This window comes from Aulonocara stuartgranti (assembly GCF_965226115.1).
Source record: "Aulonocara stuartgranti genome assembly, chromosome: 2".
In the NCBI taxonomy this organism is placed as follows: domain Eukaryota; kingdom Metazoa; phylum Chordata; class Actinopteri; order Cichliformes; family Cichlidae; genus Aulonocara; species Aulonocara stuartgranti.
This window is the reverse complement of record NC_138940.1, coordinates 38154974-38167762: the sequence shown is the minus strand read 5'-3', so window position 1 is coordinate 38167762 and position 12789 is coordinate 38154974. Positions and strand designations below refer to the sequence as shown.

The 12789-nt window shown below is 40.4% G+C and overlaps 1 protein-coding gene across 5 annotated transcripts in view; it reads left to right on the top strand.

Annotated features, from left to right (window-relative positions):
• enox2 (ecto-NOX disulfide-thiol exchanger 2) overlaps positions 1–12789 on the top strand; it is a 192725-nt gene that overhangs the window by 60772 nt on the left and 119164 nt on the right. Inside the window, exon 1 of one of the 5 annotated variants that reach the window (XM_082504499.1) lies at positions 3149–3635. The exons of the other annotated variants lie outside the window; for them this stretch is intronic. Coding sequence (XP_082360625.1) covers positions 3614–3635 — 22 coding nt within the window. The 5' untranslated portion in view covers positions 3149–3613. Of the gene's footprint in view, positions 1–3148; positions 3636–12789 lie in introns of those variants that run through there. 5 annotated transcript variants of the gene reach the window in all.

Sequence of the window (12789 nt, the reverse complement as noted above, 5' to 3'; positions counted from 1 at the left end):
TCTGATTGCCTCTGATGAACATCGTGTCCCAAGCGTGCTCAGTAGGGGACATATCAGGACTAAATACTGGCCAAAAAAGTCTGTGGTTATGGTCCTGTACAGAAGGACCTGCACTGCACTGGCATCGAAACAGTCGCAGACGTGGGGACCTGCCACAAGAATGGCACAAGGACGATGTTGTAGTACCTCACCTTAATCAAATTTCAAGCAGATTTTGATTAGATTAGGTGCTCCGCATGCAGCATGGCTGTACCCCAGCCTTGATCGACGAATGACAATGTTGTGTATACACTGTTTTAATCTTGCATTTATTTATTTATTCTTACTAGCATAAACAGTGGGCAGGTAATGTTGTTGTCTCAAGGGGGAGTGTTTGGGATCAGGGATAAGAGGATCAAGTGACCACTGCAGTCATACATTTCAGAAACATTCTCATGGATGTTTTTCATGTCTCTGTACACAGCTTGTGGCTAATTATGGAAGCATAATAGTGTTTGCTCTGCTGTTTTGCTTGGGTAATTAATCTTATTACTGTGTGTTGATCAAACCAAAACAGTGTTTACAGTCGCAGAAGTTTCAGTCATTTTTAACAACTAGTGCAACCCAGATCATGCCAGATCATCGGCATTTGGTGGGTGTGAAAGCCAGCAGGCACATATGTTGTCTGCTATTGTTAAAAAAAATGAGGACAGCTAAAAGGATAATCTCAATAAACACGTCGCTACTAATAAACACAAAACACATTAAGTGAACCTGTGGAGCACAGCTAATGCTATCTGAGGCAGCTGTTTAACAATCACATTGAAATGTGCCTTGTGTTAGAGGCTTGCGTTCACTTAACTTTTAATAATTCTGCCCAAATATCATGGCAGTTTTTCCCAGAGGCTGAGAATTTGTTGGTAGTTTATTTCTGCACTTTAATGATCTTTCCTAAATTTCTCACATGCACGGAAAGCTGTGAAAGCGTAGCATGAAATGCATGCATGAAAGCATGAAGTTTTAGCTACGTTGGGGGAACTGCTCATACGAACGACAGTGAAGTTCACATCCTGAAAGGTCACCCAGCAACTCTGAAGTACATCTGATGAACACTTGGGGGGAAAGGCAAAGAACTGAAACCCACACAGACATTTGTCTGTGCATTTGCAGCTTTCCAGAGAACTGCTAATCCATGCAAAATGAGTGACTGAAGTCATTTGACGCAGTTAAAAGAAAACCTCTTCAAGTCAAAATTTGAAAACTGCTCATCCAAAGTGATTTTAAAATGGACACTGCATTTACTTGGGTCCCTTGAAATGCATCAGCTGAATGTCTCCATCCAGCAATTTTCTGTTACTTAGATGTTTAAAAGACTTCAGTATCCCACAAGTCAAAATTGGGTTAAAATTGAAAGATCTAGTAGACTTCCAGATCACACATAGCTGTTGTTTTAACTCCATTCAGATGGCTCTATGTTGTCATCACTTGCCTGTCTTGCAAGCAATGACAAAATGCAGGAATCAAATCAAATTTGTGTTAGCGCAGTTGTGTCTATTTGGTTGAAAATGTCCCCTTATAAATAAGCAACCCAACTGAAAGGGAAGCCAGAGACAAAACAAACAAACGCATCAAAGATGAAAAATTACAGTATGAAACATACAGACAGTGACTGCAGCTTCAGCTCTTTGTATGTTAGAACTTCACTTTTCTCGGCAGCTGGCTGACGATGGACCAATAACAGCACCTGCAGAACGGTTGTAGCGCATATTTTTAACACTGCCCCCATCTGACAACAGGTGATCTCTGCAGGTAGATGACCAACAGACTGCTACTGCCACTGAGCCCATAATACTCCAAACATAAGACTTAAGTGAACTAATCAGCTGTTCGGCAGCCTTATATTGCTCATATTGGAAGGGTAGGAGGATGATTATTGTGACAGTTCAGAGGCCCAGACAAAGAAGCAAAGTGACAAACAAATAGATGGTGAATAGAGACAACATCTTTTTTGATGTTAAAAACTAAACTTCATAGAATGGGCATTCATGTGGCTGTTTGATCATATAAAATGGCAGTTAAATACTGAGTAGAAAATAACACGCACATGCACTTTTGAGCCAATCAGATTATCAATTTAAGTGGTCTTAAATTGTGCAGTAAAATTAACAGTAGCTAACAAAGCCTACTTTTAGACTAATTGGTTAATTATTACAGATTTGTATTTAGTGAACATCTGTAAACATTTGTAGTCTGTTATGATGATACATAGGCGTAATAATAGGCTGTCCCCCTATCAGCCCATAATAATAATGATGATAATAATAATAATAATTTTGTAAATGGGGACTTCAGGTGTGCATGTTGGATATTTACAGCTCTTTGCATGATATATAAATTATGTAATAACAAATTGGTTCTAAAAGGGGTCTGTATTTATCCAGAGATATTCAGGGCTATATAAAAGCCAGGAAATGTAGAAATTTTAAATAAAGTCTAGTCCTCAGTGGGGTTGTTCACAAACACACACAAGCACACACACAGGTGGAGACATTTTTTACTTTATTAAAGAGATGTAGACTATTTTTCATATCTTCAGAAGCATTTCAGTGAAATGCACTTTTTTCCTGAAACCATCATGGAGACGCAGAGAAACCTTAGAAACCTGACTGGCTGTAGAAGTAAAGAAACTATATATGTGTAATTACTCACGATCACAGATTTGCTGAAAATCTCTTACAGAGATTATAGTAGCAAGTGGAAACCTGCACATTTTTAATAAGAGCATAATCACTTACTAGTTGGACGAGTGCTCTCTTAACAGAACAAAAATGGTTGAAAAGCGAAAAGCAAAGTGGCCACAAATGGCCAGTATAGAGCCCTGAGGGTTAATGTATTTATTTTAAATCATAGAGATTATCTGCAGCTTCAGCAATGGAAGAGATGCTTCTCACCCAGTCTGCGTGCTAAGTATGGCCCTGGAACGGTAATCTCTATGCTTCTCCTCCTCCAACCGGCAAGCTGCAGAATGACACCTTCTTCAAAGCACAGCTGTCAAAAGTTTGGGACAGATTACCTGGCTTTCATGCGCATGCATTGCTTGGGTGAACCTTTAGGAGATTTTTAAATGCAAAGTTGGAAATGTGCATCTTGTCTATCTGGCATTCAGCTCAGCAGCCGGTGCGTGTTAGTGATTTCTCTTGTTCGCTTTGAGTGACTTGCCGTAGGGGGGGTAGTTCGGCTTCAGCTCTCCGTGAAAACATCATCATCTCTTGACAGCCCATCATAGCTCGGGCTCGGCTTTATAGCACGGTGAATAGCGGGAGTTTTGCCAGAGACGCTAGCTCCCACGGACACGCTCTCAACCTGAACAGTTCGCCTGCACGCTGCGTGTGTCGGAGGCGAACTGTAGTGTTCCCCTTCAGTCACCAGCCGGGCGCGTCGTGAGGGCGGGCTCGCCTGCCGTAGCTAAAAGGTCCCGCTTCGACTAGCTGCTCTCATTGCAGTCCAGTCTGCCGAGCGGAGCGGACTGACTGAGGAACAAGCCCCGTCTCCATTCAAGGATTTTTCCTCCACTTCATACACTTCGTCCTACAGCACAGGACCGACGGGAACCGCACACCGCCTTCTGTGGACAATGTTTCTCTTGCAGTACACAGGTATACACGCGTCAAGTTTTATTCTACTCCCGGTTATATTAACAGCAGAGATGTTATTTATTTCTCCCCATCTACTTATTCTGCTGCAGGCTACAGTACAGTGTATTGGCGCACGGCAGTTAGCGCACGTTTTGCCACATTTTGTCGCTCATCTGCGTTATTTGATGGAAGTTATAAAAGCAGGCTTGGAGATTTCCTAGCTGTGTTTAGTCTCTAATTGTCGGGCGTGTACCAGCTTTTGAAACCGCAATAGAAGAGCCGTGCTGCCCGTCTCCACTGTGGTAGCGTTGTTTTTTTCGCGTGTCTGAGCATTTGATGTACAACGGGTGAGCTTTATAATGAGAAATGACCCGCAGTATTTCCCTGTGCGGATGTTACAGTTATCCCTGTAACGGAGTCGTAGCTCTAATCTGGACTAACCAGATATGCTTTTTTATTGATGGAAGTTTTCAGAATGGGTTGAATCCACGCTGACGCCGGATCACTGCTGTTGAATATCGCATATTTTCACATGCCATTCAGTCCGGTTTCTGTTGTGTTTGGGCAGCATCACCGAGCCTGGTGAGACATTATACTGGATGGGCCTATCTCGCAGGGTAAGCAAGTTGTTTGGTTTCTTTGCTGCGACGTCCAACAATTAGGATTTCCGTGTCATTTATTCCCGGAATCCCCGCGACACATAAGCTCTGTTTGAAATGGGACATTTTCTCTGGGCTCACAGGATCTAATTAAGCAGCGATGTTGTTTGAACTCTCACATTAACCTGCTTACTCTGCGTTATTCTGCCAGCCCTCTGTTTATAGTCAGGGTAAATTTGCCACAGATGTCCCACAGCTTTGTTGTTGTTGTTGTTGAGTGTTCTAATCTTAATTTTCTTGAGCAATGACTTGTCTCAAAGATTAGTCTCGTGTCATTAATTTGCCGTATTTCCGAATGCAGTGAGCGTAGTGACTAAACAAAGCGGTTTCCTGTTGCCCACTGTATATGCAGGAGTAAAGCAAAGTTGGCACACCTGTGAAGAGCAACCATCAATCTGAAATCCTTTATTTAAACATCTTTTAAATGTTTTGGGGTGTTTTTTTTGTGTGGTTATTTTATGTCACTATGCAGTGATGAAAAAAAACATAAGTCTAATAAAACAAATGATTCAGGGGGGGCAGAGGCTAGTGCTCTTGTCCAGTGAATTAGAGGGTTTCATTTTTCCGTTATACTCTCTTTTATCTTGCACAGACAGACAGGATCGGTTCCCTTCTCCTATTTCCTCCCCTTCCAGAGGCACAAACATGCCTTGAATCAAATTGAGTGGATGGAGGTCGAGTACCTCCCTATGACCACTGGGAGAGAATAGGTCCATCAGGCCTTGTGACAGCCATTTACCTCCACACTGCTTTAGTCCTCTCTGATCAACTGGCAGAGCATCTTTAGATTGCCTTTAATGGCGTGAGGGAGGGGAGGCACTTTGCTCCCTAGATCTGTCAGAGAGACCGGATTTATAGGTTGTACATAGAGTGCTTGAGAAGCAGCTTAAATATTTCAGCTCTCTTTGGCATTGGATGATAGTGCTGCAGAACAAATTAAGACTGAATACAAAGTGGACTGCTGTATAATGCCAGGAGATTTAGCAACTTTGGAAACTCTTAAATTTTAATTGGTTGCTGCATGACAATTTGCAGTTTCTAAGTGGAGCTCTTATAGCAGTGCTGGCTGACGGAGAGAAAAATGTGACAAAAGACGGGGAAAAAGAAAAAATATGACTTATACGATTGGGAAATGTTTGATATAGTGAATAAAACGACTTCAGTGACAGCCTGACTAAGCAGGAATTTACTTGGTCTCGTCATAAATTGCTCTGTGTTTAGTAAGTTAAAACGTAGACATCACATAGGATGCTCTCTCTGTGCCTTAGCAATTCAAAGTCAAATCGCATGCCTTATAAGTGAAAAAAGGGAAACTAAGATAAATACCATAATAACTACACAGGACTATTAAGAAACTCTGTTGTTATATTTAAGGTGTGCTGATGAGGAGAGCTGTGCACTCAAAAAGTGTGAGTTCCACTTCAGAAGCTTTGGTAAAGTGTTTGGTGGTGTCTGTTGGGCAAATCTAGCTAGTCTGGGTAGTGCTGCTTGTACTGGCATTATTAATATGGCTAAAACATTTTAACTCATTGGTAAGAATCTATGGATTTTGTAGAACTGGGTGAAAAACCTCACTGGGATCCAGTATTATCTACTTCATGTACTCTGTATCACTGTAGTGTGCATCCAGTCAAAAATCGAATAAATAAAAGTAAAGCTGGCAACTTTATAGTTTAGAATTCTGGCTTTTTATATAGAGAGAGAAATGTTACCATTTTACCTCACAGAATTATCAGTAAGTTTTTAATATTTGTACTGTTCAAATTTTGCCAGGGGCTGCTATTAGATTTTGACCAGTGAAATTATGGTAGTGTGTGTTTTGTCATTATGGCCAAAAAAAGTGTGTGCAGAATTTTGACCTTGATATGCTCATGTCAAAGTGAAACAACTGGTTTCATTTTCAGCCAGAATTTCAAGGGTTTTCTCTTAAAGGATGTCCTGATGTTCCCTTAGTACACTACAAGAAATGCAGCTGCACTAGCTGTTTAAATCCTTCTCTCCCTAAACGTAGTCATGTGTTTGGCTTACAGATCTATAAAAGCGCCTACTTTTTCCTCCCCCAAAGATTCCCATTTACCAATACTAGTAGATGGCGTTGTTGCATTTATCTAAAGAGTGAAAAATATGGATGATCTAGAGAGACCTAACTAACCCTAGGTGTTTTTCTAAACAGCTGTTGTTTCCTGGGGTTATACTGCTACTTGTGACAACTGATAACTAAAACTAATTGGTAAGTTTTAGAGTGCAGAAATGCATAGAAGTTTTCCATAAACCTTATTTGTGGATAACAGTGTTTCATCCTTAACTTTCTGTCTTGAAACAACAAGAGCCATTCATTAGAAACACATTACAAAGCTCCCAATAGGAAAATGATGTATATCACCTTTTACAAGGTGGTTGGCTACTTTTGTCAAGTTATTTCCTTTCATTCGGTGCTATCACTCCTGCACCATCTGTTAGTCTGATGTTTAAGGCTGTTGGTGTGGTGGCTTGATTGTTCGCCTCACTGCTGGTCCTAAATCTCTGTAGCAGCCTACTGTAGTGTAATGAATGTTGCTAATTCCTGTGTCTAATGCTCACTTGTATGTGCCCTCCAGGAATCCTACTTAACTTAGTCTAAGTGTTCAGCCTCTGAATTACAACAGAAGTGCTAAAGTGAAGCTAAAAATCTGTTCAGGTTAAAGAAATGTATATTAGCTTGTGGAAGTTTCCTGTGAGGATCAGCAATGTTGGCAGCAGCCGCAGTTCAACCTGCCATCTGGTATTGAGTAGCTAAGAGAGCTTGGCAGCCTGAAGGCAACCAACTCGGGGGCTCCAATGCTATCACCGACAGAGCTCTTCATTACTAATCACTTTCAAGATAAGCAGCCACGCAGAGAACCTTGAAATTGGAGGTAAGGACTTTGCAACAGCAAGTTCAGGAGCTACATGAAAGATGAAGTGAGCCATCAGACTTATTCTACATTTAAAGTTTGTGAGATGGGATTGTGGCTGCAGTGCTGCTGATTTAAACCCAGCTGACAGTCCCTTTGAGCAGAAGACAAGAGAGTAGTGGTTTGAAGAAGCTGGATTATTCTGTTCACCAGGGAGATGCTGTACAACTTTTCGACATTTTCATGACTTCTCTCAAAAAACCTATACTGAACACTTACGTCTTCTGCAGTGGTTCAAAAATTCTGTGTAATTTGCAATCCCATGGGAGTTTTGGTAGGCTAAGCCAAAATTTAACAAAGAGATTGGATCCTGTCACTCAAATAATGTTCATGTGCACCCATATTTCACAATGGCTCGCTCTTAAATGTAAACACACTTTCACTTGTGCCGAATCAGTTCAGACCCTTCAAACCAATACTATTTGAACTGACATGGCCTGCATAAAGGGGGAAGAAAGCAGTAGGATTAACAAAGGTCTGGTCAAAAGATTATGCACTGAAAGATAAATTCCAAGAGATTTAAACATGGCAGATATGGAACGGTGATTAATAACAGACAACGTAACTCAAGTTAAATTTATATTGTTCCTAACTTTTATATGTTATATGTGTTGCTTATAAGAACTAATTGGCCAACCTTTGGTTTGTGGACCTCGGCATTAGCTTTGTGAACTAAGGTAGCGGTCCCCAACTTTTTTTGCGCCACGGACCGGTTTATGTCCAACAATATTTTGTTGGATATTTTAAGGTGTTGCGGTTAAATACAACAAAATAAAACCAGTACCGCTACCAAAAAAGATGATTTATTCATAACACACGGGAAAAGACCCAGAGAAACAGAGTTAACAATAAAATCATAACAAAATAACGATAAAGATGAAATACCCTGAAAACCATAAATTTCACTCTCGAGGACCAGTACCGAACAACTCACGGACAGGTACTGGTCTTTGGTCCGTGGGTTGGGGACAGCTGAACTAAGGTGCACACACCAGTCATAATTGACCGGTTAAGCCTTTACAACATTAGGCAGCAGCATCCTAACAAATACACAAAAAGTTGTTTATATAGATTCACTGACTCACTGGTCAGGGACTGGAAATGGCTGATGCTCTGCCTGGGCTGGTGATCATCTAGTGAGTCTCGGATTTCAAGCTGATTTATTTTACACATTAGCATGGAACTTGTCATTAGCATGACATGTCCATGAGGAAAATCGTTTTGGGTACAAGACAAATAATGATAGCTCTTTTGGGATGTATCATTTCATAGTAATGGAAGATAAGAAAAGACAACTCTGACTGAAATGGTTGTACCTGGTAATGTGGTACTTCTTGGATAATAATCCTTAGTATTTATTTTTAAGGTATTTGTGCTGTATCAAGCAGGGCCAAAAAAAACCCCAAAATACTTAAAAGTAGCAAAATGTATACCATGATGGATCACCAGAGGGATGTAGGACACAAATGTTGTACATCCTGGAAGTTAATTGTGCCCACTGCTGCTTCAGAGATGGTATTACAATAAATCATCTCCCTTACAATTGTACGATAAATCAAGCCACTAAATGTAACTTCTATATCACAGTTCCATTTTATTTGGATTTGTTTTTCTTTGAATGTAAGAATAATGTATTGCATATACTGTGGATTCATTTGGGAGGAGACAAAATGTATTAAAATAAGTTGCATGGTATTTATGTCCCTTTTGCTTCTGTCCTGTGAATCAGTTGTATAGGAGCTGACCCTCTTGGCCAAAATCTGTCCTTCACAGCATCGATATGTTTAACATTTCCCCCATAGCTTAGACCATGGTTCAGCAGTTTGGACCAAAGAACAGGGGTGTCCAGAGATTGCTTGTCTGGAAAGCAGCCATCACTCTACTGTAATAGAGACTGAGAGCTTGGATTTATATGGCTCTTACTTTGGGAAGAAGGATTGGCTTAAGGGGGGGAAGGAGCTTGAAAACAAAATGGTACCAGAATGGATCCAAGAATGCATTATTAATAGGGTAGCCGAGGTTCTCTGTATTCTGTCTTTTAGGGGCATTTTGCTTGTTGGTGAAGCTCTACAAGTAATAACTGCGTTTTTATGGAATGATAGAATGGCTATGAAAGACTCGCTAACTTTATATTCTAAGCCATGTTTACATGATGCCTTTACCCTGTGTGGAAATCAAGTTGAAAGACTTGGGGTAACCCTGGAATTTTCCATTTGCAAGAGACATTTCTGTGGTGAATTTTTCTTTGGGGTGTTTCTTTCCATTTTGAATCAACAAACACTTACTCAAAGGTCCCCACTGTGTAGAACCTTTTCATAGCACCAGAGAAGAGAGGGGGGGAAACCCTATCTGAAATGGAACTAGACCAGCTCAAAGGAAGCCCTGTACTTGCATGTTTACTGCACTGAGTCTGGCTAGAGTCAGACCCCCGCTGCTGGATAAATGCAAGGTTTTTTTTTTTTCTGTACTCAGCACATCTTACTGGCCAATATTAGTTCTGTAGCTTTTTTCTTTTTTATGAAAGGTCAGCATTTATGGCAGGATGATACAACACCAGTGTAATATCTTTCTTTCTTTTTTCTTTTTTTTATACCCAGGAATGTGGTTTAGTTTCCAGTTGGGTTCTTTAAATTATAGCTCCGTCTATTTTGGAACATTGGAATGACAGTTGAGGTCAGCATTTGGTTGAACCTAAGAACGTCAGCGACATGACTGGTGTGAGTTAAATTCAGGACGCGCACATAGATGGATTAAGTTCACAATTAGACCCTTTACTGGCCTTTTACTTTGGTTTTTAGGGAAATAAATATCCAAAATCTCAACAGTTTATCATTTGATGCAACATGTTGCAGGTTAAATAAGTTAAATAAATGCTCATGACATTGCATATGTAATCCACGTAAGCAGAGTTGGTCAGGATATCGTTAAGGTAAAGAGTCAGCGTTACTCTGGTAGAGTTCTTGTTATTTCTGAAGAGTTAAAGAAACAAACATACAGAAAAATAATCCAGAGTATGGACAAAGGTCCTCTATAAGGAGTCCCAAATTTGATCTCTCACTCCAACATCATTCTCGTTTTCTGTAAAAACACAGTGACATTGCTGCTGTTCATTAGCCCGATTTAAGAAAGCACCTCTAGTGTGGTTAAGGCTCAGATTACACCCGTTACCACACTGGCAAAGTGTCAACAAACATTCTTGTGATAATGTGAAAAAGGGACTCAGCAGTTCAGCTTGAGCCATGTGAATTGCCACTGCACCTGTTCTTTGAGTTTTCATGCTTCTCATGAAAGGCGTTTTAGTGAATGCTGGAAAAATGAGCAAATGGAGTGTAACCGAAGCACATACCAAGCAAAATGGTTTATATTAATATGGTACATCTGCAGCAAGGTATGTTTTGTTTTGGCTATCCAGATGAGATGGAGAGAGCTGGAGCTGCTTTCAGTGCCAGCTTTAAGTGTAAGCATAGATCTTTGCTGTGTGCCATACCCCATCTCTGTTACCTCTGGAATATAGGGGTTTTTTAATAAGGGAGAAAAATTGCCAATTTAATGCTTGATTTGAGAGCAATATTGGTGTTGATATGAGGTGAGAGTTGTTAGATAAAGGTCCAAGGACTGAAAAGCTTCTGTGTGAAGTCATAAATCCTCAGGATTGCCCATGAAACTGCTGTTTCAGTCAGACATTTAAGACATGAAAGAAGTCGATACCAGTGTCTTCATTGATGCTTGATGGACAATTTTTATTTGATTCAAATGTTGATAAAGACTTTTAAGGAATATCCAAAAGCAGGAATGTTGGCTTTAAGGAAATGTAGCTTGATATGTCTACACATCTTTAAATACTTGTTGATTGTTTTCTGTCAGTCCCAGAAATCGATAGTTGTTTCTCTTTTTGGCTTTGCACAGTTCATATAGCGTTGTTTGCTGATGTAAATTCAAAAATTAATTAACATAATCATTCCTAGATGCTTAGTGGTGTTCGAAGTGGAAGCTGTGACCTTTCGGACATATGCTGACAACAGCTGACTTAACAGCAGGGCACTGAATACAGCCATTACAGACAGAGAGGTAATTGAATTCACAAATCACCATGGCTCTAGGTTTATGGTGGCATTGGACTTTACGGCTCATATGTCAGAAGCTGGTAGGCAGTTTGTCAGAGGAGGCTTGGTAGGAACAAGAAGGTGGTGAATGGACGACCATCTGAACCTCGCTTCAGGGTGGCTCCTAAAACAGCTCTTCCAAAAGAAATCCTGTTAAATATTATAGCTTTTTATATAGCTTATTGAAATGGACCAAAATATGATTCATGGCTTCTTTGTGTCCCGTTTTCTTTGATTGAAATTGTCCTTCTTACTGCCTTCTTGTAGTATTTTCCTTTTATCCTGCCCCTCGTTGTGCTTTATTTCTTCAAACATCAGCTTCTCCTCCTTTTTCGTTTTGCTTTCCTTGAAGGCAAAGTCAAATGTATCTAATGCAACAGGGTGGCTGATGATAAAGTGTGTGTATATGTTTGAAACTGGGTGTGAGGAATAGCTAAGAAGAATCTTTTCCCTGCCTTCCTCTCAGAAAGCTAAAACATACAGCAGGTTCTCAGTCATGCTTTCTGTGCCTGTCCCAACAGAAGTCGAAGAGGTGGATCGATATGAAGATTAATTATTGTGTCCATCTTGAGGGTTGCACCGATAGCCTGTATTTTTTCTGGCCTCTAGTGAGCACCCAAATGCTTCCCTTTTTGACGAGCGTTGAAGCTTTAGCTTGTTAGTGTGGTCTGTGGACCGAAGCTGCACTGAGAGAAAATTGGACCAGGCTCCAAGGGTAACTCGTTGAGGCTCAGTGCAGCTCAGCTTAGCACCATCACCAGGCAAACCAGGGGTCCCGCAGCATTTTCTGGGCTTATTGTAACCTCCTGGATATTAGGTATTAGGTTACCCGTTCTCTAAGGTATCAAAAGGGGAAGAATATCCTGTAGGCTATGGTGAAAAGATGGCTTTCTCCTGAGCTCACTGCATATTTCAAGAAACAACTCCAGGCTAAGAATATTTATAATCTTATGTGCAAGCCCATAATTACTTGAAGTAGAAATGACTCCTTATGTACACTGCAGTGGATCACTCTGCTTCTAATTATTTAGCAGGAGTTTGTGCAATTTATCACTGCGTCTTTTTTTTTTAAAGCATTTTGATGTATTGTATTTTGAAATGTCTAGTATGTCATGTCAATAAATCAACAGCATGTGTTTTGAGTATAAGCCTGAACTGCCTATACAGGAAGAATTTGCCGACAGCAGAATGATAAATTTCCCTGTTGAAGTCCAATGGAGCGTTTTAGTTTGATAAAGAAATGTCGAAGATGTGTCATCAGATGAACTTGAATCAGTCACAAGTAGGTGTCACTGGGAGATGTCGGGAGCGATTATGTCGCTCCAAGCAATCACTGGTTAGACTGAGGAAGATGATAATGGAAAACATTGTCAACGTAACCAACAATCTATCTTTCGATTGAGTCCCCTCAGAAAGATTTTTGCATCCTTATGAGTTGATTGTGATGTGCTACCTTAATGGATTGATTTTTCCAGATTTA